General features: G+C 37.8%; 2 protein-coding genes across 3 annotated transcripts in view; one reads left to right on the top strand and one right to left on the bottom strand.

Moving 5' to 3' along the window:
• The window catches only part of ar (androgen receptor), a 45,993-nt gene extending 36,143 nt beyond the window's left edge, over positions 1-9,850 (top strand). For both annotated transcript variants that reach the window (XM_061250121.1, XM_061250119.1), the window contains exons 4-8: positions 1,516-1,791; positions 2,439-2,583; positions 3,621-3,751; positions 4,343-4,494; positions 4,839-9,850. In XM_061250121.1, coding sequence (XP_061106105.1) covers positions 1,516-1,791; positions 2,439-2,583; positions 3,621-3,751; positions 4,343-4,494; positions 4,839-4,997 — 863 coding nt within the window. In that variant the 3' untranslated portion in view covers positions 4,998-9,850. The remainder of the gene's footprint in view (positions 1-1,515; positions 1,792-2,438; positions 2,584-3,620; positions 3,752-4,342; positions 4,495-4,838) is intronic.
• Positions 9,851-18,129: 8,279 nt separating this feature from the next.
• Positions 18,130-27,615, bottom strand: part of ophn1 (oligophrenin 1) — a 49,359-nt gene continuing 39,873 nt past the window's right edge. The window contains exons 22-24 of the mRNA XM_061248707.1: positions 27,238-27,288; positions 20,034-20,082; positions 18,130-19,698 (exon numbers count right to left, since the gene is read on the bottom strand). Coding sequence (XP_061104691.1) covers positions 27,246-27,288 — 43 coding nt within the window. The 3' untranslated portion in view covers positions 18,130-19,698; positions 20,034-20,082; positions 27,238-27,245. The remainder of the gene's footprint in view (positions 19,699-20,033; positions 20,083-27,237; positions 27,289-27,615) is intronic.

Genomic DNA, 27,615 nt, shown 5'->3' with positions numbered 1-27,615 from the left:
GGTTGTTCCAACATAAAATTGAACTATACTGTAAATGTTAAAATTGAGAAACTTATTTTAATACTCAAAAAGCAAAATTTGCAGTTTGAGTTACGTGTGGAGTAATTGTATTTTAATACTAATTTTACCATCTTAGTAACAGTCTTGATTGGATGCCAAATGCCCTTGTTTTTACTGTAGATCCAATATATTGCCATTCTTACTTTGTCTTTTTGCAGCAATGGAGGGCTGCCCTGATAATATTTAACCAAATTAAAAAAAACATTCAGACAGAATGAATAGTGATGTATTTTAGAAAGTTGTTTGTATTGCTTTCATCTCATTGGGATAATTTGAATAACCTATAATAACCTTACTATTTTGAAAAGTGCTTCCATATACTCAAATCTAGTTTTCAATGTGTTACAGCATATTTGCCAATAAATGGCCAGTTGCAATTGCTATATGAGGGAGAGCACACTGCTTGTGTTTTACAGGCTGGTCCGATGTAAGCCTTGCTTTTCTCAGCTGCGGATGAGTTGATCTGAAATGGAAATATCATTACAGCATTACAGCTTTCACAGGCCTGTGTTTTTGCTCTTGCTGCCAGCTAATGGGTAGATAATTATCCTGCATAGGTTGCTGTGAGCTGTAGCTAATATTGTGGATGGGTGTCTCGCAGTGTGTTGTCTGGGTCTGTGATTAGATTTAATAGGTCTTAATAGCTTCATATAATGACACTGGAATGCCAGGAAACATTTAATAAAATGGCTGAGTTCATAATGATCTCGTGTTAGACCAAATTATAGGTCTCTCATGCAAGCCCCCTAGTGGCCATTGCAATAAACAAGATTTCTTTTGTGTAATTATGCCATGTCATTCTACTACCTGCCAGTAAATCTGGAATAAATATACTATTTTACCATTGGGTTTACAGATAGAGATGTCCGTTTCAAGATTCAGTGTTTGTTTACTGTTGTGAACAATACATTTTTGAAACAAACATCCAAATATTAAGCGGGGATAGGCATTTACATTGGCCATGCACAGCACCCAGTTGCTAGTTAAGGCATGGTAAAATCTTTTAGTTTACTCTGTTTTATTGAGTATAAGTTCCTAGTCACTTCCCAATGGTGTATGGCGTGTAGAATTGCCAAATTAGAGCTGAGGGCTGGTTATAGGAGAATTACTTCGTTTTTCATTTAGAAGATTTTTTAGTATTTGTGGCACATTATTCATGCCTCAACTAACAGTTTAGTTATAATTGTAAATGGTACATGTATCTTGTTGGTTTCATTTAAGCCCTTTTCCAACTTTCTGTGATAAAACGTTATAAAACCTCAAGTCGAACACTGCATAAATTGGCAAGGGTTGCAAGATTTTTCATCTGTGCGAAGGGCTTAAGTAATACCAAAATGATTTTAAAATCCAACTTATAAAACTCAGAAAAAGGAGTGTACTGTACCTATGGAGATGGCCTCACTGACACTTATTGCTGTTTTCTTTCGGTTTGTTTTTTCCTGCTTCTTGGCGAAGCTCGGAAGCTGAAGAAAATCGGACAGTTGAAGCCCATGGAAGATCTTCCGATCCAGGGCCCGACTGATGCCATCCAGTGCATCTCTCCAAAATCTGGCCTCAGCTTCCCCTCCCAGTTGGTTTTCCTGAACATCCTGGAGGCCATCGAGCCAGAGGTTGTCAACGCTGGCCATGACTACGGCCAGAACGACTCGGCTGCCACCCTCCTGACGAGCCTGAACGAACTGGGCGAGCGACAGCTTTTCAAAGTCGTCAAATGGGCCAAGGGCTTGCCAGGTACATTCAACTGGAACACTGAAGGGATGGGTCATTTTCCAACACCTTTAAAGTGAAAATACTGCCTGCCTAGGGTGAATTGCATTGTTGTGAATATTCTGCAGAAAGATCGAAATTGGTCTTTACAGCGTGATATAGTAAATGTTTATTTTATAAGCTTTCAAAAAAAAAAAACACTTGACATGAATTTGAGATTGAAAAATAACTGCTCTATGCAGTTATTTAGGGAATAGTTTCTTAAAAATATGTTACCGAAAGCTATTATTAGAGTTTTCACTGTGGCATGGAAAGACTTCGGAAAGAAATAGGATATGGTTTCTGGGTTGGCACAGAATTAACTACTGGGGTCATGAGATTGAATCTTTCTTTGTACATACCATGCCTCTGCCCAGTGCTGTTTTCTGTAAAATGTTTGGTTCAGCAAAATAGCATCTGTTTTGTGTTTGCTTCGTGGACAGAAAGCTGGTACTGAGGAATTCCTTCAAGGCCTTTAATCAATCAAAGCAATAGGAATTACAGAAAAACATTCAGCAGCAGATATAATTGTACTGTCCTCACACATATTTTTTCATAAGGTGATAAGGGAGCAATTCTTCATTTGTTTCTTGCATGTCCCAGGATTTAAAAATATGTATGTACGTCTGCAGGTTTCCGAAATATGCATGTAGACGACCAAATGACTGTCATTCAGCATGCCTGGATGGGAGTTATGGTGTTTGCCTTAGGATGGAGGTCCTACAAAAACGTGAATGCCAGAATGCTGTACTTTGCTCCTGACCTTGTATTCAATGAGTAAGTACTTCTGTGAAATGTTCCAATGTTTCTAAAATTAATGAACCATATTTGTATCTTAATCCTCTCGAAGTTCAGAATGTTGTTTTGATGTCATTTTTCTGTATATACTTCAGTTAGCAAACTGCTATATTTCAGTTTAACAACACACTCATGTCTCCATGTGTGGCTTGTTTTTAGTACTCCATATTTGGTCTTGCTCTTAGAATTTTTGTTTCTTTTACCATGTGCTATTAATTTACAATTTGTTATTCATTTTATGCATCAGTTTTGTAATCTTACAGGCTGGGTTCAGTGTAATTGAATTGCTTTAAGAATTCAAAGGCTTGTGTTTCAGTCCTGGAAGAAAAACAGTGATTTGTTCAGATTTGATTATTATTGTTATTCTGGAAGCGTGTCAGAGAAGCATTGTTAACATGGTGCAGGGTAATACTAGTAAAGTAATCCTGTAGTGATAAACGGATTCATTGTATAGATCAAATAATCAGATATTACTTGTATATTAAAAAAAAACTATTAGAGCTGCAATTATAATTTTCAGGTGGAGGAGGGAGCTGAAAATAATTACTGTCAACAATTTCACTAAATTACTGAATTTTGTATTCAGATTTTAATAATTTAAGCATTTATTTTTGATCACAAATAAATAATGTATTAAATAGTTTCTCAAGTGTAGAAAAATCCAAACTAACATTTAACATTGAACAGTATCAAGTGAACTGGAATACACAAGCAAATACAACGACAGCTACGGATATACATTGAAGCTCTTCTCGTGCAGAACCGTTTCGTGGCAGCATTGTAATTCTGTGGGAAGGGAACGGCGAACGAAGGCTGAATCTCAGAGCAGCGGTGGAGGGGGCACAGCCTCGCTGCGTGGGGCGCATACTCATGGCCGGTTTCTGCCGGCCGGACTGTTTGCTATCCCGAGACAGATGTGAAGATTGAGCGGCAAAACGCGCGCTGCGATAATGGAGACTGTGATTGAGAGCTGCGCTCCTGACCCCCGGTGTCTCTCCCTTTGATTCCCCCTCCAGCCGGCGGATGCGCATTTCCACCATGTACGAGCACTGCATCAGGATGAGGCACATGTCCCAGGAGTTCGTGCTGCTGCAGGTCACTCACCAGGAGTTCCTCTGCATGAAAGCGCTGCTCCTCTTCAGCATCAGTGAGTAGAGACAGTTTAAGAGTACACGCTTAAGGGCAAGCAGCCCGGAGGAATGTTCTAGACCAGGGGTTCCCAAGCTGCGGGTCAGGCCCCCCCCCCCCTCCGCCACTACATGTTTAACATTACAACAACCCAATTATTATAAAGCAATGAGGTAGGAGAGGTTGTGGTATATTTCTGGTATAGTCATGGCACAAGTGTGTGTGGATGGGGTGTTGCGGTCGTGTAAGTTTATGAACATTCATTTGGGGGTCACATCAGAAAAATGTTTGGGAACCCCAGCTGTAGATAGTCAAGTAATACCCCAGTTTTATTCATTTACCAATTTCTTTCAGTATTTTAACGGTTTAGTCCAACTTGTTTCTGTTGCTGTTGCTGCTGCATTATTCATGAAGAGAATAATGAAAAGAATGGCTTGTACGGTCTTGTACGGTGGTGAGTGTGGCTCCTGCATGATTCCAAGACAAGCACAGCCAAAAATAAAAAATTAGGAATGACACTGAATATAACATAGCAAAACTACGTGTTTTCATTTGTCGATGTTGGAACTTTACATTGAAGTCTTACTTGCTCTTTTTTTTTTTTACGCAGTCCCAGTGGAAGGTCTCAAAAATCAGAAGTACTTTGACGATTTGCGGAATACCTACATAAACGAGCTAGACCGCCTCATTAACTGCAGCAGAAAGACCAACTGCTCACAAAGATTTATCCAGCTCACCCGACTCATGGACTCCCTGCAACCAGTGAGTATTGAAGTGCATAAAAATCACTATAAAACAACTGAATATGGGCAATATTTCTGTTTCAAAATGTGTCCCTCCTTCAACAAGTGTATCTGCAATAAAAAAACGTTTAAAAGAATATTTCATGATAATCCAAATAGTATGCATCATGCAAAAGAGTAATGCCTTTTTAATATAATCCTCGGTTAAAACTATTTGAAGCACCGCACTCCGGAGCGGTTGAAACTTTACTTAAACTGGACATTTAGATTGCTGGGATTTAAATCGCTGAAATCGTGTCTTATTTGCCAAAATGGCTTCAATCATGTTTGATATTTCTTCCTCTCTTCCTCTCCCCCGCGCAGATCGTGAAGAAGCTTCACCAGTTTACATTCGACCTTTTTGTCCAAGCGCAGTCCCTTCCCACGAAGGTCAGCTTTCCGGAAATGATCTCCGAGATAATCTCAGTGCATGTCCCGAGAATCCTGGCAGGCATGGCTAAACCAATCCTGTTCCACAACTAGCAGGATTCCTTATGATCCCGAGTTAGCTACCCATGTCCTGGCAGTTCTACAGATAACAAGCAAAGCTCTCCAGTGTATCTTTCAGTTTTTCTTCCTAATAGCTCGATGTACCATTCAGAACCATTACAGCACCTTAGCTGCATGTCAAACGTAATTGAGATCATTTCCTGAAACAGGCATGGTTTTAGCATCAATCTTAAAGGTTAGAAGGTGTCACCTGGCGAACAGCACTTCTGCATTCCTAAGATTCTTACCCCTACTTTTTACAAGAATGGATGCTATGAAGTCAGTGGGTAAAATAAGATCTAAATAACACAGGAGTACAAAAGTTACATTACAGTAACAAAGGTTTACAAGATCAATGGCAGGTATACATGTCTATGCATATATTTAGGTCTGAAGCTGTGCTAAACATTTATCTATGGAGTGGATATTTTTCAGTTTTCCTAATTTCCTTAACAGTCTGACATTTATATATATATGAGCTACTATACAACTGTAACAAACTGTGCATTCAGGACATACAGGTAGATATTTCTGAATATACACTCAGCCATCACTTTATTAGGTACACCAATGTACACCAGCTTGTTAATACAAATATTTAATCAGACAATCATGTGGCAGCAACAAAGTGCATAAAAGCAAGCATGCAGATGTGGTCAAGAGGTCAGACCAAATGTCAGAACAGGGAAGAAATGTGATCTAAGTGACTTTGACCGTAGAATGATTGTTGGTACCAGGCAGGGTGGTTGAGTATCTCAGAAACTGCTGATCTCCTGGGATTTTCTCACATAACAATCTCTAGTGTTTGCAGAGAATAGTGCGAATAACAAAAAACATCCAGTGAGCAGAAGTTCTGCAGGCAGAAACACGTTTTTGATGAGAGAGGTAAGAGGAGAAGGGCCAGACTGGTCAAAGCTGACAGGAAGGTGACAGAAACGCAAATAACTACACGTTACTACAGTGGTATGCAGGAGAGCATCTATGAACACACAACACGTGAAATCTCTTGGATAGGCTGCAGCAGCAAACGTCTAATCAGTGTAAACAATAAGTCTAATAAATACCTAATGAAGTGCTCACTGAGTGTATATGCTGTACATACACATATATTAAAGTCTTTGGTAACTTTTGTCAGTAGTGACTATAACAGTATAACAACAACCGGTACCGAAAACAACTTGAAATGGTCCTGAATAATTTTTTGAAAGTTTTCTAAAAAAATAAAATTACAGGAGGTTCAGTTTTCATTTTTACAGTAAAAAGGTACAGACACAGTTTAACTAGTCTTTTTATGGCAAAAGTATTTTTGCATGTACAACATTTTAATATGGAGGAAAAAAAAATGACATCCTGACCGGGTCCATCTGAAATATTTGCAAAATGAGAATCACAATCAAATAATCATAAGGGTTTTTTTTCTCCTGTATTTTAAAGAATGGCAGCTATGAAAATAATGAAAGCTGCCTGGTTAATTCTGTACTTAATCTTCACAAGTCCATTGTCAGGAGGTCTATTTAAATACGGTGTGAGGCAGGAATTGAAATAGCTGCATGTTTTTTTGCGATCAAGTGTGAATATTCGTTTTTGGATGTTTTACCATTTGTATGTCTTATAGTGTTTTAGTATGGCCTTATGTGTAGTAATGCATGAAAATAATGTGTGTGAAATCTTGGGAAATTTGATGTCTTACTCAGCCATACTGAACATGCCACCATCTCTTGAGAATACTGCTACAGTATGACTCCACAAGTAATATTTATGCCTTCTTTTGAATTGGACATATTTTCATACAAACATTTACATATGCGTAAACAAAGTGTATGGTATTTTGTAGGTATTTCAACATGTCCTTTAAAACTTTGCATGCAAAATTTCTCAGTGTAGAAAACGTTCTAATAAATGAAGTGTATTGAAGTGTAGCACCCTCAGACGACCTTTAGTTTCTTATTCATGTGGTCATACACAAATTGAATACAATTGGCAATCTATCATAAGTGGAATTTAAAATCCCTTTTTTGTAAATAAAATTCAAACAGCTTTTTTATCAGACTCTTTTTAAATTGTGTGCTTTTGGGAATAAGATATTTCAGATGTCTACCAAAGGTAGTGTACATGCTGTAGGTGTGCAATTCTTACACATTCTATGAGATGCATTACATTTTTTTCTGCAGAAAAAAAACCATTCATAATTTGCATTAAAAAAAGTGCCAAACAGGCACGTCTTTCTCTGCACCAGCAATAAAGGCTTTAGTTACCACGTGCTTATACAGGCAAAGCTTAAAAGCTGTTTAGTAACATGGTCTGTGTACTGCTTTTGAATAATAAAAAAGTTTGCTTGGGAATTTAAATGCATAAAGTACGGTGGGTTCAGTGTTGTTGATTAGTCCGTTTATAAAGCTTGCTTGATTTTTGCAAACAATCAAACCTTTTTATATGGAATATACACAATTTCCATTATACTGGAGTTTTATAAATACCGCATATACAAAGGAAAACAGCTGTGCACATTGCAACAGATATTGTCTAGTTATTGATTCAATGATTTCTTCTTTTATATGTTACTTAGCAGACAGCTGTATCTATATCTCATCATATTTAGTGCATTCTGTATCTCTAGATAGTTCGGCTTTTAAGCCCCGTTTGTTTATTATTTTCAGAAAGCCCTTATTAAAAAGCGGAAGATTTAGAATGAATAAAAGAGCAAAACAGTTTGAAATAGCAAAAGAAAAGCAACCTGACACTCTAAATAGGCCATTGTAAGAATAGGTTGTCAGAATACACTTTTGCGGTTGACATTCATGAGCACTGTGCAATTATTTGCAGGTGTTTTCCCTTTTATAACAACACCAAATACACATAATTAGAATATGTATGACTTCAGAGTGAAAATGGCTTATATTACATATATTTTACAGACAAAAACATCAAGTTGCTGACAGATTTTTCTATCATTACATCCAGCATGATAATGTGAGGACCCCATTATTTAAAGTGTGAGATGAATTGATATGAAAGAAAAGTGTTGCTAAAAGACTTAAGTGCAGAAAAGGGAACAAATATTAATGAGGAATACATCACTGTTGCATTGCATTTGCCAATGTATTTGGATCATATGATAAACAACATTAAGTAACATTAAATGCTAAACTTACACAATGTTGTGCATCTGAAGATTGTGTCTAAAAGTCAATAGACAAAACTCATGTTATGGCTTTGATCAGTTTCTGCTCCTGTGAAATATAAACATTTGTATTGCAGCATTAGTCATTTATTGTATGCAAAGTAAGGGGGCACAGAATGACTTTAAAAGATACATTATCTGATACATTAGATACATGAACACTTTCATGAGAAAATAGCAAAAATCATCTGACCTTAGGTAAAAAGAAAATGACTCTCAGGCCTATTCTCAATGGAAACCTTTCCACTATTACCCTTTCCTTGGTTACACTTGTCATTTAACATAGTTCTCACCTTTGATTCAGAAGTAGAAAGAAAATCATCCTGATTCATTGGCCTTCTATGTGATACAAGATGATTATCTCCCAGGTTTTTTGTTTAGAGAAGATGCTGGTGTCTTCAAATTTGGAAAACACTTTTGTGTCGGAGAGGGAAAACTATCTGCCCTTAGAATTTTGTTTCTGAGTCAGCTCACAAATTTTCACAAGCAATGGTGGGTCCCATCCAAATAGTTACATTATTTAAATTGAAGAGGAAATTGGAAGAGGAAACTGAAGTCTACAAAATCCTTAACAGGTGCATATCATACAGGGTAGAATTCACACTCAAGGTAGCCCAACATTTGAGATATGCCCCAATTCTCATGCTTTATGTGAAAGACTTTTTGTATGCAGAAAGCTTAAAACGGGTAAAGATATTAATATTGATCAATTTATAAAAATTCTGAAAATAGGTGTGTTTTCAGGTCACATACAATTTGGGAACATAGTCCAATGTTCAAACAACCTCCATTCCAGATGCATTCGTACCTCTGAGCTTTTAATGTATATGAACTGATTCTTAGCTGATGAAGATACACAGCTAAAAGTGAAATCTGACAAATGGTCACTTCAATTTAACAGCGAAGCAAAAACTTGTTACTGACATAATCATATGATGCTATGATATTTACATTTTTCTTAGCATCAGCAAATTTCCATTTACTACAGAAAATAAGCTATACAGCTACACTTACAAAAGGAAAGACTACTTTACAAGGCAGAGTAACATTTTTACTTTACTTTTGTGGAATCGAATTAAATATGCTAAAATATGTTTTAAATTGACATGTTCAATGATATTTGGATAGGGGGAAATGCTGTTATTGAAGCTCGATATACAACTTCATCATTTTAATAATATCTATAAAGGTGTTTGTGTGTTTTAATAAAACTCACCTGTCTGTGTAAATATAATGACTTTGTAACTGACATACCCACTTTTTTTATTTCTGTTCTTGAAGACAACTGAGTGAAACCGATTTGGACTCATACAAAAATGAATAGGCTATGTATCTTACTGTCTAGTGTACTTGAATATTTTGTGACAATTGTTTACCAGTTTTTACAGTTGCCAGGTCTGGGATTGCTTTTCAATGTATAAAAGGAAATTCTGGCTACCTGATGGAAACAACCTACATACATTTATGGGTTCTCTTTTTACAAGATGTTTTCATGTGAGTGTCCTTTGTGCAAATTGTTTATAATTTAAAACTGGCCCTGTTTCAAACCTGAAAATGAATGATCCAACTTTGGCTTGCATGGTCTGATTATTTGTATACTGATTAGTCAGTTTATACTATTGGCTTTGTTTGTGTCCTTTGTATTCTATTAAACATTGTCAAACTATTTCCAGCAATGGGTACGATTTGTCAAGGGAAGGTTGTGACTAAAGTCCACTCGTTAACTATTTAAAGATCAAATCAGAAGGGAGACACTTGATGTACTGAGTAATACACAACACATCTCTCAGTTGTGGTGGAGAGGGAATTATGTCTGAAGTTATGTCTCTCTCTCTCTCTCTCTCTCTCTCTCTCTCTCTCTCTCTCAGGGAAACACTCACACAGAAAGAAAAACCTACAACATAACTTTAAACAATTTAAAGGTAACAGTAGCTAAACCAGCGACATGTAACTTTTTAATCAGTGTGAAGACATTAGGTAGCTACCTATCTATGCTATGCATATGATAACTGTGACAGTCATTCTGAATTTGCGTAACATTTTGTAAGCTAAATGGTGGGTAGTTAGCGTTAGCTAATGATCACTATCAATATGTCATTGTATATACACCACTGCCACCAATCCTGCCCAGAATCTCGGTTGTTATTAGTGGCAGTGGAATAGCCATTATATGTCAAGTTGGCAATTGATACAAACAGTGAAAAAGTTAATAAATTAATAATTTGCTAATAAAGTTAGTAATTTTAATAAATGAGTTGTTCCACACATGCCCCTGGAATATTCCAGAAATTCATACAATCATACCTGCATTCTTGCCAACAACTTCTATTTTTGTGCTGAAGGCTGAACTATTTGGAGCATTCCTGATATAGAAAAACAGCAAGACTTGTTTTCCATAGAAAACATCTGGAACAGGCATACATTTTCAGATATGAACAAATTGCAGAATTTAAACTGTAGGCTGTAATTTTACTCCTTTATACATAATCTACCTTTTAGACATCTCTATCCTTGTAATATTTGTAAATTGTTTTGTAAAGTCAATGTTCTATATGGTTTTTGAATGTGATCATGAGTTAGCTTCAATAGTCCTGTCACATTTGCAACAGAAATGGTATTCAGCTCTGCTTTAACACAACAATCCCACATTAAGCTCTCAACTTCGCAACCTCTGTGACTTCAGCCTCTTCTTACTTTGCTGTCAAGAACACTGACATCTTGAAATAATCTTTTATCCTACTATAAAAGCTCCTGAGATTTTTGAGGTGCATACCTACGTACATTATCTGAGGTGCATACATACATCACATTTGTAACATTTCGTAACATAACTGCACATTGAAGTTACACACAATTGTCAAGATGAGAATTGGGAAGCAATAATTAAATAGTAAACACACTATCCCAAGAAAATATAAGATGGGGTTATAACAGAGATTGTAATGTACAGCTTTGTGTTGCAGTTCTCTGGTACTGAACATTGGGTGTTCATGTTGTAAACCAACAGTCAGTCACAAACAGTCATTTTCAGAAACTATCCTCAAGTTTCATAAGATAATTGCAGGCAATGTCATGTCATGGCTTTTTTCTGTGATATTTTATGTGTTTCTAGTGGCGATAAGGCTTTTTTTTTTTTTTTTTAAACTGGTCAGTTAATACAATTGATTGCACAGTTACCTGAGGTGACTTTGTTTTTTGAGTCTGAACTGGTCAGTGATCTAAGAAAAAAAACAAAAAACTCTGAGACTGTTCTCCTGGACCAGGACTGAGTATCACTGCAGTAGTAAAATGAAAAAGCATTCACATAAAGCAGGGGGGTCTGACCTTGGGCCAGTGTGGGACAGTGTGGCTGCAGGTTTTTGTTTGAACCTATCAACCCAATTTTATTGAAAGTCTTTTTTGAAGACCACAATTAGATAATTTGTTGAATCAGAAATATATTTTTTCTGTGAAAGTTATATGTTATATACAGTGGGGTGCAAATAGTCTGGGCACTCCTGGTTTAAATGTCTATTAGAATGAATCTGTATGTGATCAAAAGCAAAACAAGCAAATGGTACAGGGTTAAACATGAGTCCTTTCTGCAAAATGTAAAGCTTTTCTTCTTCATTTTTTCTGTTATTATTATTTGTTGGGGAACCCTTTAAGATTATTCATTCATTCATCCATTCATTATCCTAACCTGCTTATCCTGAACAGGGTCGCAGGGGGGCTGGAGCCTATCCCAGCATACATTGGGCGAAAGGCAGGAATACACCCTGGACAGGTCGCCAGTCCATCGCAGGGCACACACACCATTCACTCACACACTCATACCTACGGGCAATTTTTTAGACTCACAATTTTCCCCACAGGACATGTGATAACCACTAATATAATCTAAGGGAACCACTAGAGGAGAAAGGGAAAACAGGACGGAAAACTTCCCACAAAGCGCAAACTAAAACAGTACTGAAAACCTGGGAGAAAAGAGATTATTTGGACTTAAGAGGTACTCCTGAACACGGAAGAGTATCTACAGAATCACTGGAGCAGGGTTCTTCCAGTTGACTGAAGATAACCCCAAGTAAATATCTAAATCTAGCTCCTTACAAAGCGGGTGAGAGTATTCAAGAAAACTGATACGGCTACCCGAATACAGGGCAACACACCTTTAAAAAAAAAAAAGAAATTCAGTATTTTAGGCGACCTCTAACTGGTTTGGTGTCTCAAGCTAAATGCAACACTCAAGCACAGAACAGAGGGACAATGAGCCTTAAATAGAGTAGAGCCCACCTACCAATAATGGATAATTGGTTTGGTAATTAGACTGCACCTGGATACCAATTAACCAAGGCAGCAATCTGCACGTGAGCCAAAAACAAAGGTACTGCCTGGAAAATGAGTTGAGAAACCCTGATACCAGGTGAATGTTTTATTCTGAAGTTACTCCATGCCTTCTAAAGTATCCAACTGCACTGCCTGTTCCAGAAAATCCAAAGCATACCTTACGTACAAGACAGATGAAGGTTTTGGAATGGCCACCATAGTCTCCAGGCTTGAATATTATTGAAAATTTGTGGAGAGATCTCAAACAAGCCATAGATGCAAGGAGGCAGAAGAATATTTCTGAGCTAGAGGTGTTCTGCCAGGTACAATGGGGAAAAATTCCAAAAGCAACAATTGAAAGACTCTTAGCTGTGTACAGGAAGCATTTCCAAGCTGTCATAGTTGCCCAAGCATGAGTTACAAAGTACTAACTGACAGGGTTTCCAACCTTTGGATTGTTTAACGTTGTGCCATTTAGAGATCAGGTTTACTTCTGTTCACTTAGATATTCATATGTAAAAGGCTTTTTGGCGAGGTGTGCCAAGGTTTTTGCACACTACTGTAACTGTTCTCATTTTTCTTATGGGGATTTCCCACTGCTTCGAACACAACTTGCAGTATCATGCCCATTTAAAAATACTCCATGTCCACAGTAGTAAGCAATCAAACTGAGGGTGCATTCAGTTACTTTTTACTCCTCATCTCTTTTCCTCTACTCCCCCTCTAGCACTCTGCCCCTACCCATAAGTATGTGGAGAAAACAAGGGGAGGAGATGAGTGAACACGGTACCTTATCTGCTTCTCTGTCATCAGAGTTTCATGGTAACTATTCATGAAATAGTTCTATCACAAGCATTATTTTCTGCTGAGCCTACAAATACTCCTTTAGCCAGTCACAGATTTTAAACGTGATCAACCCATTTCAGTAAATTAGCCTGCTTCCCTGTCTTAAATTGCACAAAAACTAACTGACATTGTAGGCAATCTAACTTTTGGGTCAGATGTCTGCTATGTGTTATAACCTACTGAACCACACAGTATTATTGCATAATTGGGGAAATTCAAGTTCTCTGCTATCTTTCTAAAGTTTGGATCATGTCAGATTCAGTGGGATGGTCTTACAATCTCTGTGGGCGTGAGCACGATGATGTGTCCCAGAAATGTGAAAAGACGTTTCACTCATCACCTCCAATATTAGGGGTGCATCCCAATACAAAAATGTATCCTCCTTTCCTACATTTGTCTCCTCCTCCTATACGGAAGTTCTATTGGGTTCAGGTCAGGCCACTCCAAAACTTGAATTCTGTTTATTTTCAGTCATTCAGATGGACTTTTGGATCTTGCTGCATAACCCAGTGCACTTCAGCTCACTTACAGATGATCAAACATTCTCATTAAGACTCTTCTGCTACAGAGTTCCTTCAATAATGGTAAGTTATCCAGTTCCCAAGGCAGCAAAGCATCCCCACACTATGACACTAGGCTAGGGAGGCCTGCAGTTCATTAGATGTTCTTCTGGGATTGTTTGTGACTTCCTCGATGAGTTGTCACCACGCCCTTGGATACATTTTGGCAGGCTGGCCATGGAAGCTTCACCACTGTTCCAAGTGTTCTCCATTTGGAGATACTTTCCCTTTTCCCATTTGGGCTAATTTCCCTTGATCATGGCATAGTGTACTTGTAGAAACTTTGTGGTGACTATTTCACTCTGATGGTTAGGCTCAATATTAGGCACTCCGATAGTTAAACTGGTTTTGTTCATTCAGCTGAATGTGATTTGATAGATTTTTGGTTGCTTAGTTGATTCAGTAACTAAGGGGGCGATTCTTTTTTCACACAGATGATATGGATGTTTGATAACTTTTTTTCATGAAATAAATGTAATACATGTGTTTTGTTTTTATTCAGTTTACCTTTGTCTAATATTCCATTTTGTCTAAAGATCTGAAACCAGCGTGACAACTATTTGCACTACTAGAGGAAGGGGGGAAATCCTTTTTAATGGCACAGTACAATGTGAGAAATCAAAGAGAGACAAACAGGTGACCCTTCTCATCACATATCAGTGGCCTCCTTGTTTACCTGTATAGGCTACACTTGAAGTGTGCTCCTCTGTCAATTTCTGTGCAAGCTTATCCGGTGGATTGTAGGGTTAAACAAGCAGCAGCTTTGCCAATGCATTGTTCAGAAGACAGGCCATGTTTGTGCTCTCCCAAACTGACACAGGTGGATAATGAGCATTTGCACACAAATTGGCTACTCCAATGGGGTTAAGATTAAGAAATCATTAACAACAACAATTAAATGCCAGTGTGCCGGAAATGCTTTAGTACTTCTCCGATAAGTAATCCCTGGAGGATGGAAGGGGCACTTCAACAGTAGAATTAAAACAGTTTTTAATAAGGTTATAGCACTTTTATTTTTTCAGATACACAGGGATAAAATGAATATCATAGATTAATCTACTATTTATATACTTTCAAATAGTTTACTTTTCATTATTAGTGTCTCATTCTTGAAAGACACAAGTTTGTAAAGGAGTAAAAGAAAACATTTTTCTAATATAACTCTACCTGTTCTCATTATTGTGCTCAGTTCTGGTAGGATTTATTTGATGCAAAGTAATAACTGTTTTATATTGAACTCTAAAATTACCTCACCAAATAAGCTTGAAATGTCAGCAAACGGAATAATTGATAATGAACTACAGTGTGAAAGGTTCCTCAATAAACCACAGGATTATGGCGCTTCAAAATTGGGATTCACACTCCAGCTACAAAAAGATATGGTATATATTCAACCATAATCGACAAACTGTTTTAATTTGTTATGACTACTCCAACTTAAAGTTCTGCATGCATTTCAGAGTTGAATATTAATGGCCATTGTTTATAATGAGTTTAATGTTTTGGACCGCTCAAGCCTTTTCAATTTTGGCTTTTTGAAAACAAAATTAGATTCACATGAGATTTGTACTTCAACAGTGGATAATGTCACAGGGAGAGTGGTCAGAAGAGAATGGTCAGACTGGTTCAAGCTGAAAAGAAGGCGACAGTAATTCAAATAACCACGTTACAACAGTGGCATGCAGAAAAGCATCTCTGACCACACAACACATCAAACCTTGAAGTGGATGGATAACAGCAGAAGACCACACCAGGTTCCACTCCTGGTGGCAGGGAATGTTTTACATTTTGTTGTAAATTCTCACAAAAAATAAGAGTTGCTCCAATCTCCATAATTTTAGATTTGTGATAAATCACAAATGGTTAACTTCCTGGAAAATCTAATAAGAAAAGTGCTGCAATGCTGCAATTTTTGGTTTCACAATGTAGAAAAAAAAGCTGCACTTTTTTTCATAGTCCCCCCATTTTAGGGTACAAATGGCTTCACAGGTGTTTGTGATCAGTCAATAATCATGTTCATTAATAGTGCTTCCTGCCCTCTCAGCTGCCCTGGCACTCAGGCTAGATGCCACGGAGGTGTTTGACTGCCTGGAGGGGTACCAGGGGTTGGTCTTGGAGGCTATGGGCCTTGGGACCAGCTTATATGCATGGTCATGATGTTGAATGCAAACCTAACAGCAATGGTGATGATGGGTAAGATTTGCTACCCCTTATTTAACACAGGCAAGGGCCCCTTAAGTCCACTTATCTTTGTACTATCCCTGGAGCCTCTGAAAAAACATCTAGGTAGTGAGATGTTTTCATCTCTGCAGACTATTGCTAAAACTGACTAAAATCACCCGTGACCTTGATAGTTGTGCTGTGATGCCGATCCTCAGATCTTAGTTATCTTAGATCATGCAATTGAACGTGCTTCCACAGATCACTTTTGTCAGTTTGATGTTGTTCTTACCACCTTGCCTTATTACTGGGCCTTCACATTGCATAATCTGTCTAGTTGATGTAATAACACAGTTCAGGTTGCATGCCATGCATTAGAGAAGAATTTAGTATTTCCATTAAAGCTGGACAAGGCGTTGTTCTCCTGTACCCATTTCAGCCAATGTAAACATCGCTTTAGTCCAATTGTGTCTCGGCTGATTGCCGTATGGAAAGGATTATCAGGAAGTGTGTGGTGTATCATCTAACTAGAATCATAACATGTTCTCCAATCTTTCTAATAATGGGTTGTTGATTGGCAGGCAGGCCATTAAATTTGGTCAATGTCAGCAGTGGTACGATGGGGATCCACACATACTTGGAGACAATGGTCTGCATTATTTTGAGGATTTGTCTATTCAGTTTCATTTACAGCATTTCACTTCAAAGTTCATTTGCAATTAAGGACAGTCGTGAAGCATGTTGACATGTTCTGATTAAAATGCATCCACTGCTCAGAATATTATGCAATGTTGGGGCACAAGAGGGCTGGTCACCAAACCCTATAGTTACTGTACACCTTTGAGGAAACATATTTCCAACTGCCGTGAACTCGGATTGGTGGATATCCCTGATCTGGACCAGAATTTTCACTGGGAGGTGGTTTGGGACACTGTAATGCAGTACCCCAGAAACCCTGACCAACAGATCAATTTAAATTCAATCCACAGGGCATACTGTTTATAATTCTGTGGAAGCTCTGGGGGTGTGATTCATACCTTTTAGAACATGATTTGGGAATACCCTGGGATGGCCACGTTCTGGAAGTTGGTAGCAGATAAGCTCTCCACCATGTTGCAGATGACTGTGTCTCTGGCCTCATTTGTGCTGGTCTTAAATGAGCTCTCTCAACTTCACTTACAAAAATCTCAAGAGCGTGTGGGTTTTGCTCAGTCTGACTGCTGCTGGGAAGATGGTTGCAACCAGATGGAGATCTCCACATGAACTGCAACAGTGCTTACAGTGATTTACATAGGCATAGTTTATCTCAAGCTGTCTATGGTGCACATCTATGGGGCAAAAGAGGGAGCCATGAGGCTTTGGGCTGAAGGGTGGAGGATCTTTGAACTGAGTGCAATGGATTTCCTTTTTGTCCTGGGGAAGGGTGGATGTAGTTTTTCGGTTTTGTTTTATTTTTTGGTTGCGTTTCTTCAGTTTCTTGGTTTTTGATGGTTCTGGTAGAGGCAGACATTTTTCAGCATACTGCAACGGATTAATTCAGTGTGTCAGTGCTAATTGCTAGTTTTAGAACTGAAAAGATTGGTTATTATTTTGAAAGCTTTACTTATTTACTCAATAGGAGTCTCCTCTCCTCAATTTAAAAAATGTACTCTTTGAGATACATTAAGTTTTGCCACATTAGCATGTGGCTGGTTATAACCATTAGATTATATAGATAAGACAGACAAACAAGAAATGTAAAACTGCACTTCAGTTACTTGTGTTGCACCAGGCCCTGGTTTGTGCCATGCTGCATTTGCTTTTGGTGTACACTACCTGAGATAAGTTTAGTCTACCTCATCCATATGTTACATTTTCATATCTAGTGAAACAAGTAGTTTGCATCAGGCACGCATTATCTTACTTTTAGTAGCTTTGAATAACATATTTTAAATAGAGGGATATAAATAGAATGTTGATCTGGATAATTAAAACTAATGGACACACGAGAGAGTCTGACTGAGTAATAACAGATGAGCTGGGGTTTTAAAAGCGGGTCAGGAAAATGGTCACCAGAAATAAAACCATTCCATCATGTGAGAAGCCCAGTTCATTGGAATTGCTTCAGGAAACTGCTTCAGACAAAACAACAGCACAAGCATTCTGCAGCATTACAGATGTCTCAGAATAACAGTGAAGTATTTTGCGTTTTTCTTACAAATGTTATGCTGGATACAGTGACATATAAACATGTGTACATCTAATGCAGAAATCATATTATTTTCCAAATGGAAAGCACTGCGAGGACAGACCTGAATTGCTTTCCAAGCTGGGCCTTTGTTGTTAAGAACCCTTACAACAGTATTGCCACCTACATATTGCACACTGGTATTTCACACATTAAAAAAACAGACAATAAATGCACTTATGCGGTTTGAAAATGCATTATATTAGAAGCTAATACAGAAAAAAGTTGGAGTTTACATTTAGAATTAGAAAGGACATACATATACATACACAGGATATAAATGGCTATGTTGTTTCCAGAAAACATAGTGAATCTGATGTAGTGTGGACTGAGGGAACATCAGAGGGTAACATGGGGTCAACACTGGCCAGGCTGATTGAGTTCTGAATATAATTAAGATATCTTAATTCACTGATGATGCCATTAAATAGTTATTTAAAACTATTCAAAGAAATTAATGACAGCAACAGTAAAAAAATAAATAAAATGTTCCCATATTTTTTTTCAGGAATGAAGAAAACCTTTTTATCTGTATCTCCCAAAAATGATGAATTAAACTAACCACAGAATTGTTTTTTTTTCACATTTCTTATTCACATTTAATAAACGAGTGAAAACATTCAACCATGAACACAAAATCTCTACACAGGTTATACATTCAAGTCCAGTGACTACATTTAAAAAACTGTCTGCAATGTTAGACAACTCAATGCTTAGTAAACATGTAAAAAGCTGCAAAGCTAACATTTTCTGGAAGAGAAAGGTATGGAACCCATGTTTGATGTCATTGCTTTACTGGGTTCAGATTAACACTGCAATTTTGTGGCTACATATAACACCATAGCACATCAGGAGGAAAACATACAGACTGCAAGTGAGGCTGCTCCCACACTGCACAAAATCCTGAACCCCTTTGCAAAGGCAAAACACGCCACCCATCAAATTTGAGTAATAATTAATGTACAGCATTCATGTTTTATCATTTGCTGTGGGCCTTTATTCCATATGTACAAAACTTACAGACACGTTGAATATGGTCTTATTTTGAAAAAGGATTGACCTAAAGACTCTTATTAGGGAAGAACGGAGCCCATAGGTGTCAAACCTCAGTTCTGGAAGGCAGCAGTTCCTTCAGGTATGTATGGTTCCTTTCAGGAATATGCCAGGAATATGCCAGTTAATGCCTCCAGAACATTTGGAGCTGAAATACAGCAAAGAGACTGCGTTCATCCAGGACTGGATTCTGACACTAATGCTTTTGACCACATGCCTTTTTGAACATAAATTCATATGAACATTTTACTTTTTGCATAGCTGCATTCCCAATTATACTCGTTTCCTTTCCTGGTTTTCAGATATCAGTAACAGGTACAGCGGTGACCAGGGCAGGTGTAGGGTTCCTCGGTTTAACATCTGAAAGGACAGGAAAAGATCATTTGTTTTCATTGACAACACACAAGAGACTAAATGCTCAGTATACTAGAACTTTGGCTTGGCAACAGTTGAACTCTAGTGCACCAAGGTGTGTCAGAATTTTTGCATATTATGATTAAATGCTGTATATAGTATATTATTATTAGTATATTATGTTTTATGAAGACTCAGATGTGCATGTATTTCAACAAGTACACAAGTCATTCTCAAACCAAAGCACAAACATTAGTACAAGCAACAAGCAACATATAGAATGCCTTATGGGCTGTGAAAAAAAGACACAATTATTAAGTCAAAGTAAAAGCACCACATACCTTTTCTTTTGCATTTAGTGAAGCAGATGCTGAAGGTGTAGTCAATTAACTGCAAAAGGAAAACAGCCTTGAATTAACATGCTCTAAGTGACTTACAGTTGATTAGACTAAGCAGGGGACAATCCCCCTGGAGCAATGCAGGGTTAATGGCCTTGCTCAAGGGCCCAACAGCTGTGCAAATCTTATCGTATTATGATGTAATTAAGCGTATCTGTAATTTTGTGCTGTTTTTCTTGGCCAGATCTCTCTTGGAAAAGAGATTTCTTAATCTCAATGAGACCGACCTGGTTAAATAAAGGTTCAAGAAAATAAAAAATGAAATTGTAGCTACACCGGTGCTTGAACCACCAACATTCTGGGTCCCAGTCATGTGCCTTAGCCATTAGGCTACCCGCTGCCCGGGTGCCGCCCGTCACACTGCCAACTTATGAAGCACGTGAAAAAAGGATCATCCAAATTGAGGAGTGGCAATATAGATTTGCAATTATAAAACACTAAACAATGTTTGTTAATGTTAATGTTGACTAATTTGACATGTCCAACACTCATGTCATGTGGTATACAGTAGCTTCAGAAAATATTCAGACCCCTTCACTTTTTGCACACTTTATTGTGTCGTAGATTTATTTTAAATGGATAGAATTGCTATTTTTGCCCATCAATTTACACTCAATAAGGACAAAGAGCATGCAAAGTTATAAAGCTGCAGTACCGGTTTTGAGTTCTATAAAGCTTATTCAGTGTTGATTTCCCCTCGACTGCTTGATGTTTTTAACAAATCATTTAATGCCAATACCCCCAACCTTTTACCGGGCCTGCATCTCTCTTTTGCTTAAGCAGGATAAAGACCTTTGCAATGTATACACTAAATTATTAGCTAAATCACTGGCCACCCATCTATAAAAACTGGCTTCATTAAGAATAGACTTATATTTTCAAACCTTTGCAGAATTATCAATATTATTTACTCTCTTAATCCAAACCCCCAATGCCAAGATGCTGAAAAAGCGTTTGACCAGGTTGAGTGGGATTTTCTTTCTTTCTGCCTTGGAGAGGTTCAGGTTTGGTGGGAAACTCATTTCTTGGATCGGTCTCCTTTACACCTTGGGCTTCTGTTCAGACCAATGTCTTTAGGTCAAGATATTTCTCTCTACAGCGGCACAAGACAAGGGTGCCCCCTCTCTCCTCTGCTATTTGCACTTTCCATCGAGTCCCTGGCCATTGCCCTAACCCACTCAGGGTTATTTAGATGAAAGAGGAAGCACAAAGTCTCTTTATATGCAGACAACCTACTTTTATATGTGAGAGATCCAACTGAATCAATTCCAAGTATCATGTCTGTGCTGAGGATATTTGATAGGGTTTCTGGGTAAAAGCTTAACTTATCTAAGAGTGGACTGTTCCCCATCAACAAAGTAGCCCAGAATCTATCGTACGCCCAATTTCCATTCAAGCTGGTTGACAAGACCTTCAGACACTTGGGCATGGTCGTGACTAGGTCTATCTTTGACTCGTTTAAGTTGAACTTAAAACCTCTATTTGAACGCGTAATCACTGATTTTGTTCGGTACTCCAATCTCCCTTTATCCCAGGTAGGGACAGTTAATGCTGTAAAAATTTATATTCTCTCGAAATATGTATTTTGTTTTCAATGCCCATCCCCATTGTCATTAATCAGTCTTTTTTTAGACAACTAGATAGAGAAATCATCCGCTTTATTTGGAATAAGAAACCCCCTAGAATTGGTGGAAGGGCCATTTTACAAAGTCCAAAACAGATCGGAGGTATGAGACTGCCTGGTTGCAAATTGAGCAGGCCTCATGTCATCCTACCTCCCCTGAACTGTTACACTGTTATTCTCTTCCCTTACTATGCCATCGGAATTTGCTAAAACTAATCCTATTGTAAAACAGTCCCTTAAAATATGGACTACAATAAGACAGCATTTTGCCATGGGAATTATCTCCTTGCTCCTCTGTGTGCAAACCATCATTTTCAACCATCTCTACTAGATATCTCCTTTCAATTATGTACTCGTCATGGCATTATAAATGGTAAATGGTTGGCTTTATATAGCGCCTGGGGGTTAGGTGTCTTGCCCAGGGACACTTTGACACAGCCTTCGACTGCCAGACGACTGCTCTTACTGCCTGAGCCATGTCGCCCCTATGAAAGAATGGAAAAAATGTTTTTAATTACTACTTATTAAGTAGTTTCCAATAAAACTACCTTTCCTAGTGCACCTAATAGCACCCAGATGGAATCTTTGTGTTCTGTTGATCCCTCGTCTAGGCGGGTAATATCATATGTCTATGAAAATAAGTCTGGTTTCAAACATATTCCATTTCACAATTAGTGAGGCCACTGTGCCCCTGGGAGCAAAGGCTTTACAAATGGTTTCATAACCTTGCCCTGATCTATGCCTTGCCACAATTTTATTTCAGAGGTCTACAGAGTTCTTTGGACTTCATGGCTTGGTTTTTGTCCTGACAAGCAGTATGAAGTTTGGGGCCTTATACACCCAGGTGTGAGTGCCTTTCTAAACTATGTCCAATCAATTCAATTTGTCACAGGTGGACTCCAATCAAGTACTATACACATCTGAACGATAATTAAATAAAACAGAATGCACCAGACCACAATTTGGAGTACCACAGCAAAGGGTCTGAATACTTATGTAAATGAGAGATTTCAGTTTTTAAAACAAGTTTTCACTTTATGCATTGAGTTGCTGCCACATGAATGGATAATTTGATATTTGCGTTAATGTATTTGCTGCTGTATAATACAGGGGACACTATACAGTATACTCTACTGTATACTGTACATCAGAGACCCATTTAGTACTTAATATAATATAATGGGACATTTTTGTGTACAGCAATTGATGAAGCCATTTTGTGAGAAAGATTTTTTCAAATAAAATGGAGAAAAACAACTTAAATGTAGAAGTTTCTCAATAAAGTTCTGCCAATAAGGCAGGAGTGTTGCCAATGCAGTTTAAATATTTACAATGGTAGGTCAGTATGTTCACAAGAGTGTAAGAGTACTCTCAGGTTGTATCACTTTTTAAAAACAATGATTTGATTTGGCGTAGCCATGCGTTTAAAAGTCAGCAATAAGTGCTGATCTCCTGTCTGTTTTGAATTAAGTGAAGTCACCATAGGGACATGGGAAATATGTTCCTTCTAAAGTAAGAAAATAACTTGCTGTTACTAAAAAATAATCTGCAAAGAACGCAAGATAAATTTAGTGTCATTTATTTAGTCGCACATCTCACACTCTCACGAGTCCTAATCACTGGCACAGTGCCCCTAATTATCACAACCATCTGCTCCTAAACACCAATCCCTATTTATGTTCCTTCATTTTCTGTAGCTAGCATTTCACCCTAACATCACCCTGACATCATATAAACTCATGGTCTACCATATAATTATTTTTATCTTATGCACTGTGAATACAAAAGGGAAGGGACTTCACAAACCAAATCGCAATATTGGTCTGAAAAATCCCAGCTGATGGACGGTTGCATACTTATTGGTCTGGGCATTTACAACAAAATGGCTTGGATAACAGCTGCTTGAGTTTGAAAACAAAGCTCAGAAAACATCAGTAGAGCTGTACCACCAGCTGACCTTTCAATGATTATTAATCACTCAGCTCCATGTTGTGAACTTAGGTGTTTGTTGTTCATTGGCACATTTCACCCCCCATATATTATAAGGCAAAGTGCAAGACTTGTGGCTGAAACGGAGGGACTGTTGACTTTGAGGATTCAGGATCCAACTCAGCACTCTATACCTTTAGAGTTAAGGTTTAAACTGGGCAAGTTATGATGTATGCAGTATTTATAGATGATTACATGATGTTACATATTGGGTACGGTAGTTTCAATAAAAAGAGACGCACATCAGAGCTGAACAGGGCATGTATTGTAATAAAAATGTAAATACACCTCCTTTTATAGCGGAAATGAAACTAAAACAAAGGTATCTACTCATGTACAACAAAAGTGTATTTGACACATTTACAGATAAATGTAACATTTATGAACAGCAATAGCAGTATTTAAGCTGAGGAGAACCTCCTACTCATCAATATTATATATTGTTTTGACTTTCAAGTTTGCAAACATTTCAGAGTGCTAAATGACCCCTATTCAAGAAGTTAAAAGGCTATCTCTCTAAGGTTCTATCATATATATATATATATATATATACTGTATGACATTGAGTTCTGAGTGAAAAATTCTGAAAGCCTCAAAGGACAGGAAATGAAATGGCCCTAACAGTAACATCAGCCTGCTCTCCATCCAGGTATCTGAATAGATCTCTGACAACTGTTACAGTCATTATAACAGTTAGCTAACGTTAGAGCTAGTGGTTACATTGAGCAGGAGCTACAGTTCATTTATTATTCAACAGACAAACCTGTTATTAGCTGACTAGCTAGTTAGCTAACGTTAGCTAACGTTGCACTGTTCCGTTTACGTACGTTGACCTACCTGGTCTCTTTTGAACGCCCTCACTTACTGTATCAAATTATTTACTGTATTCCATTTTCAGAAATTGAGTGCTTACTTGCAACTTTAGACAGTCCCGTAGACTAGCTGCTGAACATGATTCTCATGTCTATTCAATGAGAGAACTTTAAATTAGCATTGTGTCTCCCCATGTTAAGTATACGGACTAAATCGTCTAAATTGTCTAAATTGTCTAAATCTAGAATTTTGAGGTCTAATTCAAATGTAATAAAATATGCAGTCATAAATTCATGTGTATTTCTGAATTACCTACAGAATGACTGGTCTTGTGTTTACATGGAGTTATTTTTGTGCAAAAAAGTCTTAATGTTTTATGCAATTTTAACAGTTCTTTTCCTTGGAATGTAACCTGCTCATGACAACCCAACCCCCAATTCACATGTACCAAAATAATTATGCTTAAATAATTTAGTTTAAGGTATCTTAGTTCAGGACCAAAATAGACAGGGCATATCCAAGTATTTCACAATATCTGTACTCCAATGAGCTAAAATCCCAGTCTGGAACCCATTTTTGAGCCAAGATAACATTGAAAAGGCAGGTTCCTTTGCAGCTGTTAAAATTTACAGAAATATACCGATGGATCGAAAAAGTTGTTTAACGTGTTGTTTAATCTATGTGTTGGTAACCTAATCTCCAGCTTTACAATTTGTAAATCAGAGCATATGCTCAGAATTCTAAATAATGTATCAGAATGTGTCAGATATTGTCAACATTCTAATCTCTGAAGCAGTGCAATAAGACCTTACCTTTTTTAGTAGTAGTAGCAGCCTAAAATCCACCTAGATCCACTAACAGGTGGCACTATGGAATATGACACAACTTTACGCACATGGAAAAAAAACCTAATTCAAGCACTGACAGGGTCAGGAAAGGGTATCAGGAGCTCAAAATAAGAAACAAAATCATAAAGCTTCCACTGCTCATTAAAACAGTTTCTTTTTTTTAACCTCACTTTGTTCACTGTCTACACTATCATTTGTCTTCCTCACCTCAGTAATGAGTCGCCACATCTTTCTCGAGAGCAGGCAATGATTTTCACAAAAACACAATGGTTAATATTCAGTGACTGCACTATACAGATAGGACCACAGACCACAGAAAAGAAAGCAGATCACAGAAATCGGAGTATCCTAGTGAATGTAAGGATTTGTGGTAGCTGAAGCCTCATATTCTGAAGTGATGCTTGTGATTTCTGTAATCATGTGAATTTCCATGCGTGTCTCTGGGATTTTTTTCAGCAGCTAGATTTTTACATGACAATGCGTTTGGTAAATTGATCCCACTCACCCAACCCTGACATACAGTAGTCTACCCACATTTGGCAGGTGGTTGGGTGCTCATTTTAGACATCATGATGTCTGGCATCTGATTGAAATCCAATCGAGCATGCATTTCACTTGCTGAAGACTGAAGCCAGAACATCTCCCAGCCTCCCAAAATAAAGATCAACTGAAAGTGGTGACAGTGAAGGCGTGAAAAGGCATTTTCAAAGAATATGCAAAACCTTTGGCGATGTCAACGCGTCATAGACTTTATGCAGTTATTTAATTTAAGATGCAACCAAATATTAGACTATAACTTTAATTTACTTTTAAGTTCATCCTTTAACTTAATTTTGCCCAGCTGTAAAATGGTAAAATTGTCAAACATATTCGCATGTACAGTACATTAATGAAATAAAAGCATATTGTCTGTACTTTGATCTCATTTTTATCATTTTGTCTCAAATCCAAAAGCTTTAAGTACATAGCAAAAATAACAAATTCCACTCCACCATCACCATACTTTTGGGGAGCACTGTACATTCCTTCACTATATTAAATTCCTGAACATGAAGTGTCACCTGTAACAATAGATAATAATTACTTCACTGATATACCACATACACCACATCTGTCATCTATTTTAAAACCACTCTGTAGTGAAGGTGGCATGAAGCGTGTCTTCTCCTGACCTTTAATTTGCTTTGGCAGGAGTCCAAGTTCATGAAAGCTGTAATCATGTTTCATTTTTCTCCAAACACTAATGAAGTACAGACTGAAAAAAAAACAGCTAAGTAGGAGCTAAGTCCTTATGATTTCATGTACAAAAAGAAAATTCCTAAGCCACGTTGTCCTCAAGAAACATCATAAGCCATCTATGCATCCATCACAGAGCAACAGGAAAAGGTCTCTGGCTTTAGTAGTGGCCTCAAGTTAGAGACATGTGCACTGCTTCACAAGGACAGGGGGGAAAACTTTTTTTTTTCAATGCCATTCTAGAGATCTATCTCAGATTGCGCTGGTCCACATCTGCACTTCTTTCTAGGAAATAACCGACAAGACAGGCAACCCACTACAGATAGGCCTCTCTCTTCCATGGTCCTGAGTTCAGCTTGGAAATCAAATTACAAGAAAAATGTATGCCTCCCACCTGCTGCAGGGCATTCAGTGCATCAGCTGCTGTGTTTACATATCAGTAGCAATGATTTCAATTCGTTCCGCATTACTTTGTTACAGTACAAATACCAATAACAGAATTCTCCCCATTTAAGGACCGGCATTTTTTCTTCTGTAGCCACGTAAGCCCATCGTTTAGTATTTAGTTTTGCAACTCTCCATATTTACCAGCCCTTATGATTTGGTGCGGTTTCAAAAATGAGAAAACATATCTTACCTTCCGATTTACCTCGAAGCATTCTCGAAAAACTTTGCTTTGGAAGCGACACTGTGGACACAGAAAATATGAAAGTTCTTCAGACCATAGGTGATACCAGAGGTTTACTTCTAGCCAAACTCTGTTGTAATAGTTTTTGGTCCTACAATAACCAATTACATGGCTTCAGACAAAGTATAGGTTACCTTGGATTTATTGGCCTACCTCAGAGTTCAGTTTGTCCAGTTGACTCCCCCAGCATGGAGGGAGAACATTTAATGAAGTGACTGTAAATTTAACATAAAACTTTCTGTAGAGCACTCTGTTCAGGGGAAAATGCACTTGATGTTCCCCCCATAATCTGCAGAAAGACAGTTCTGGCAGGACAGATACAATCTG

Source organism: Conger conger, chromosome 7 (assembly GCF_963514075.1).
Source record: "Conger conger chromosome 7, fConCon1.1, whole genome shotgun sequence".
NCBI classification, from domain to species: Eukaryota; Metazoa; Chordata; class Actinopteri; order Anguilliformes; family Congridae; genus Conger; species Conger conger.
Note: the sequence above shows the minus strand (reverse complement) of the source record. Positions and strands in the feature narration are given on the sequence as shown.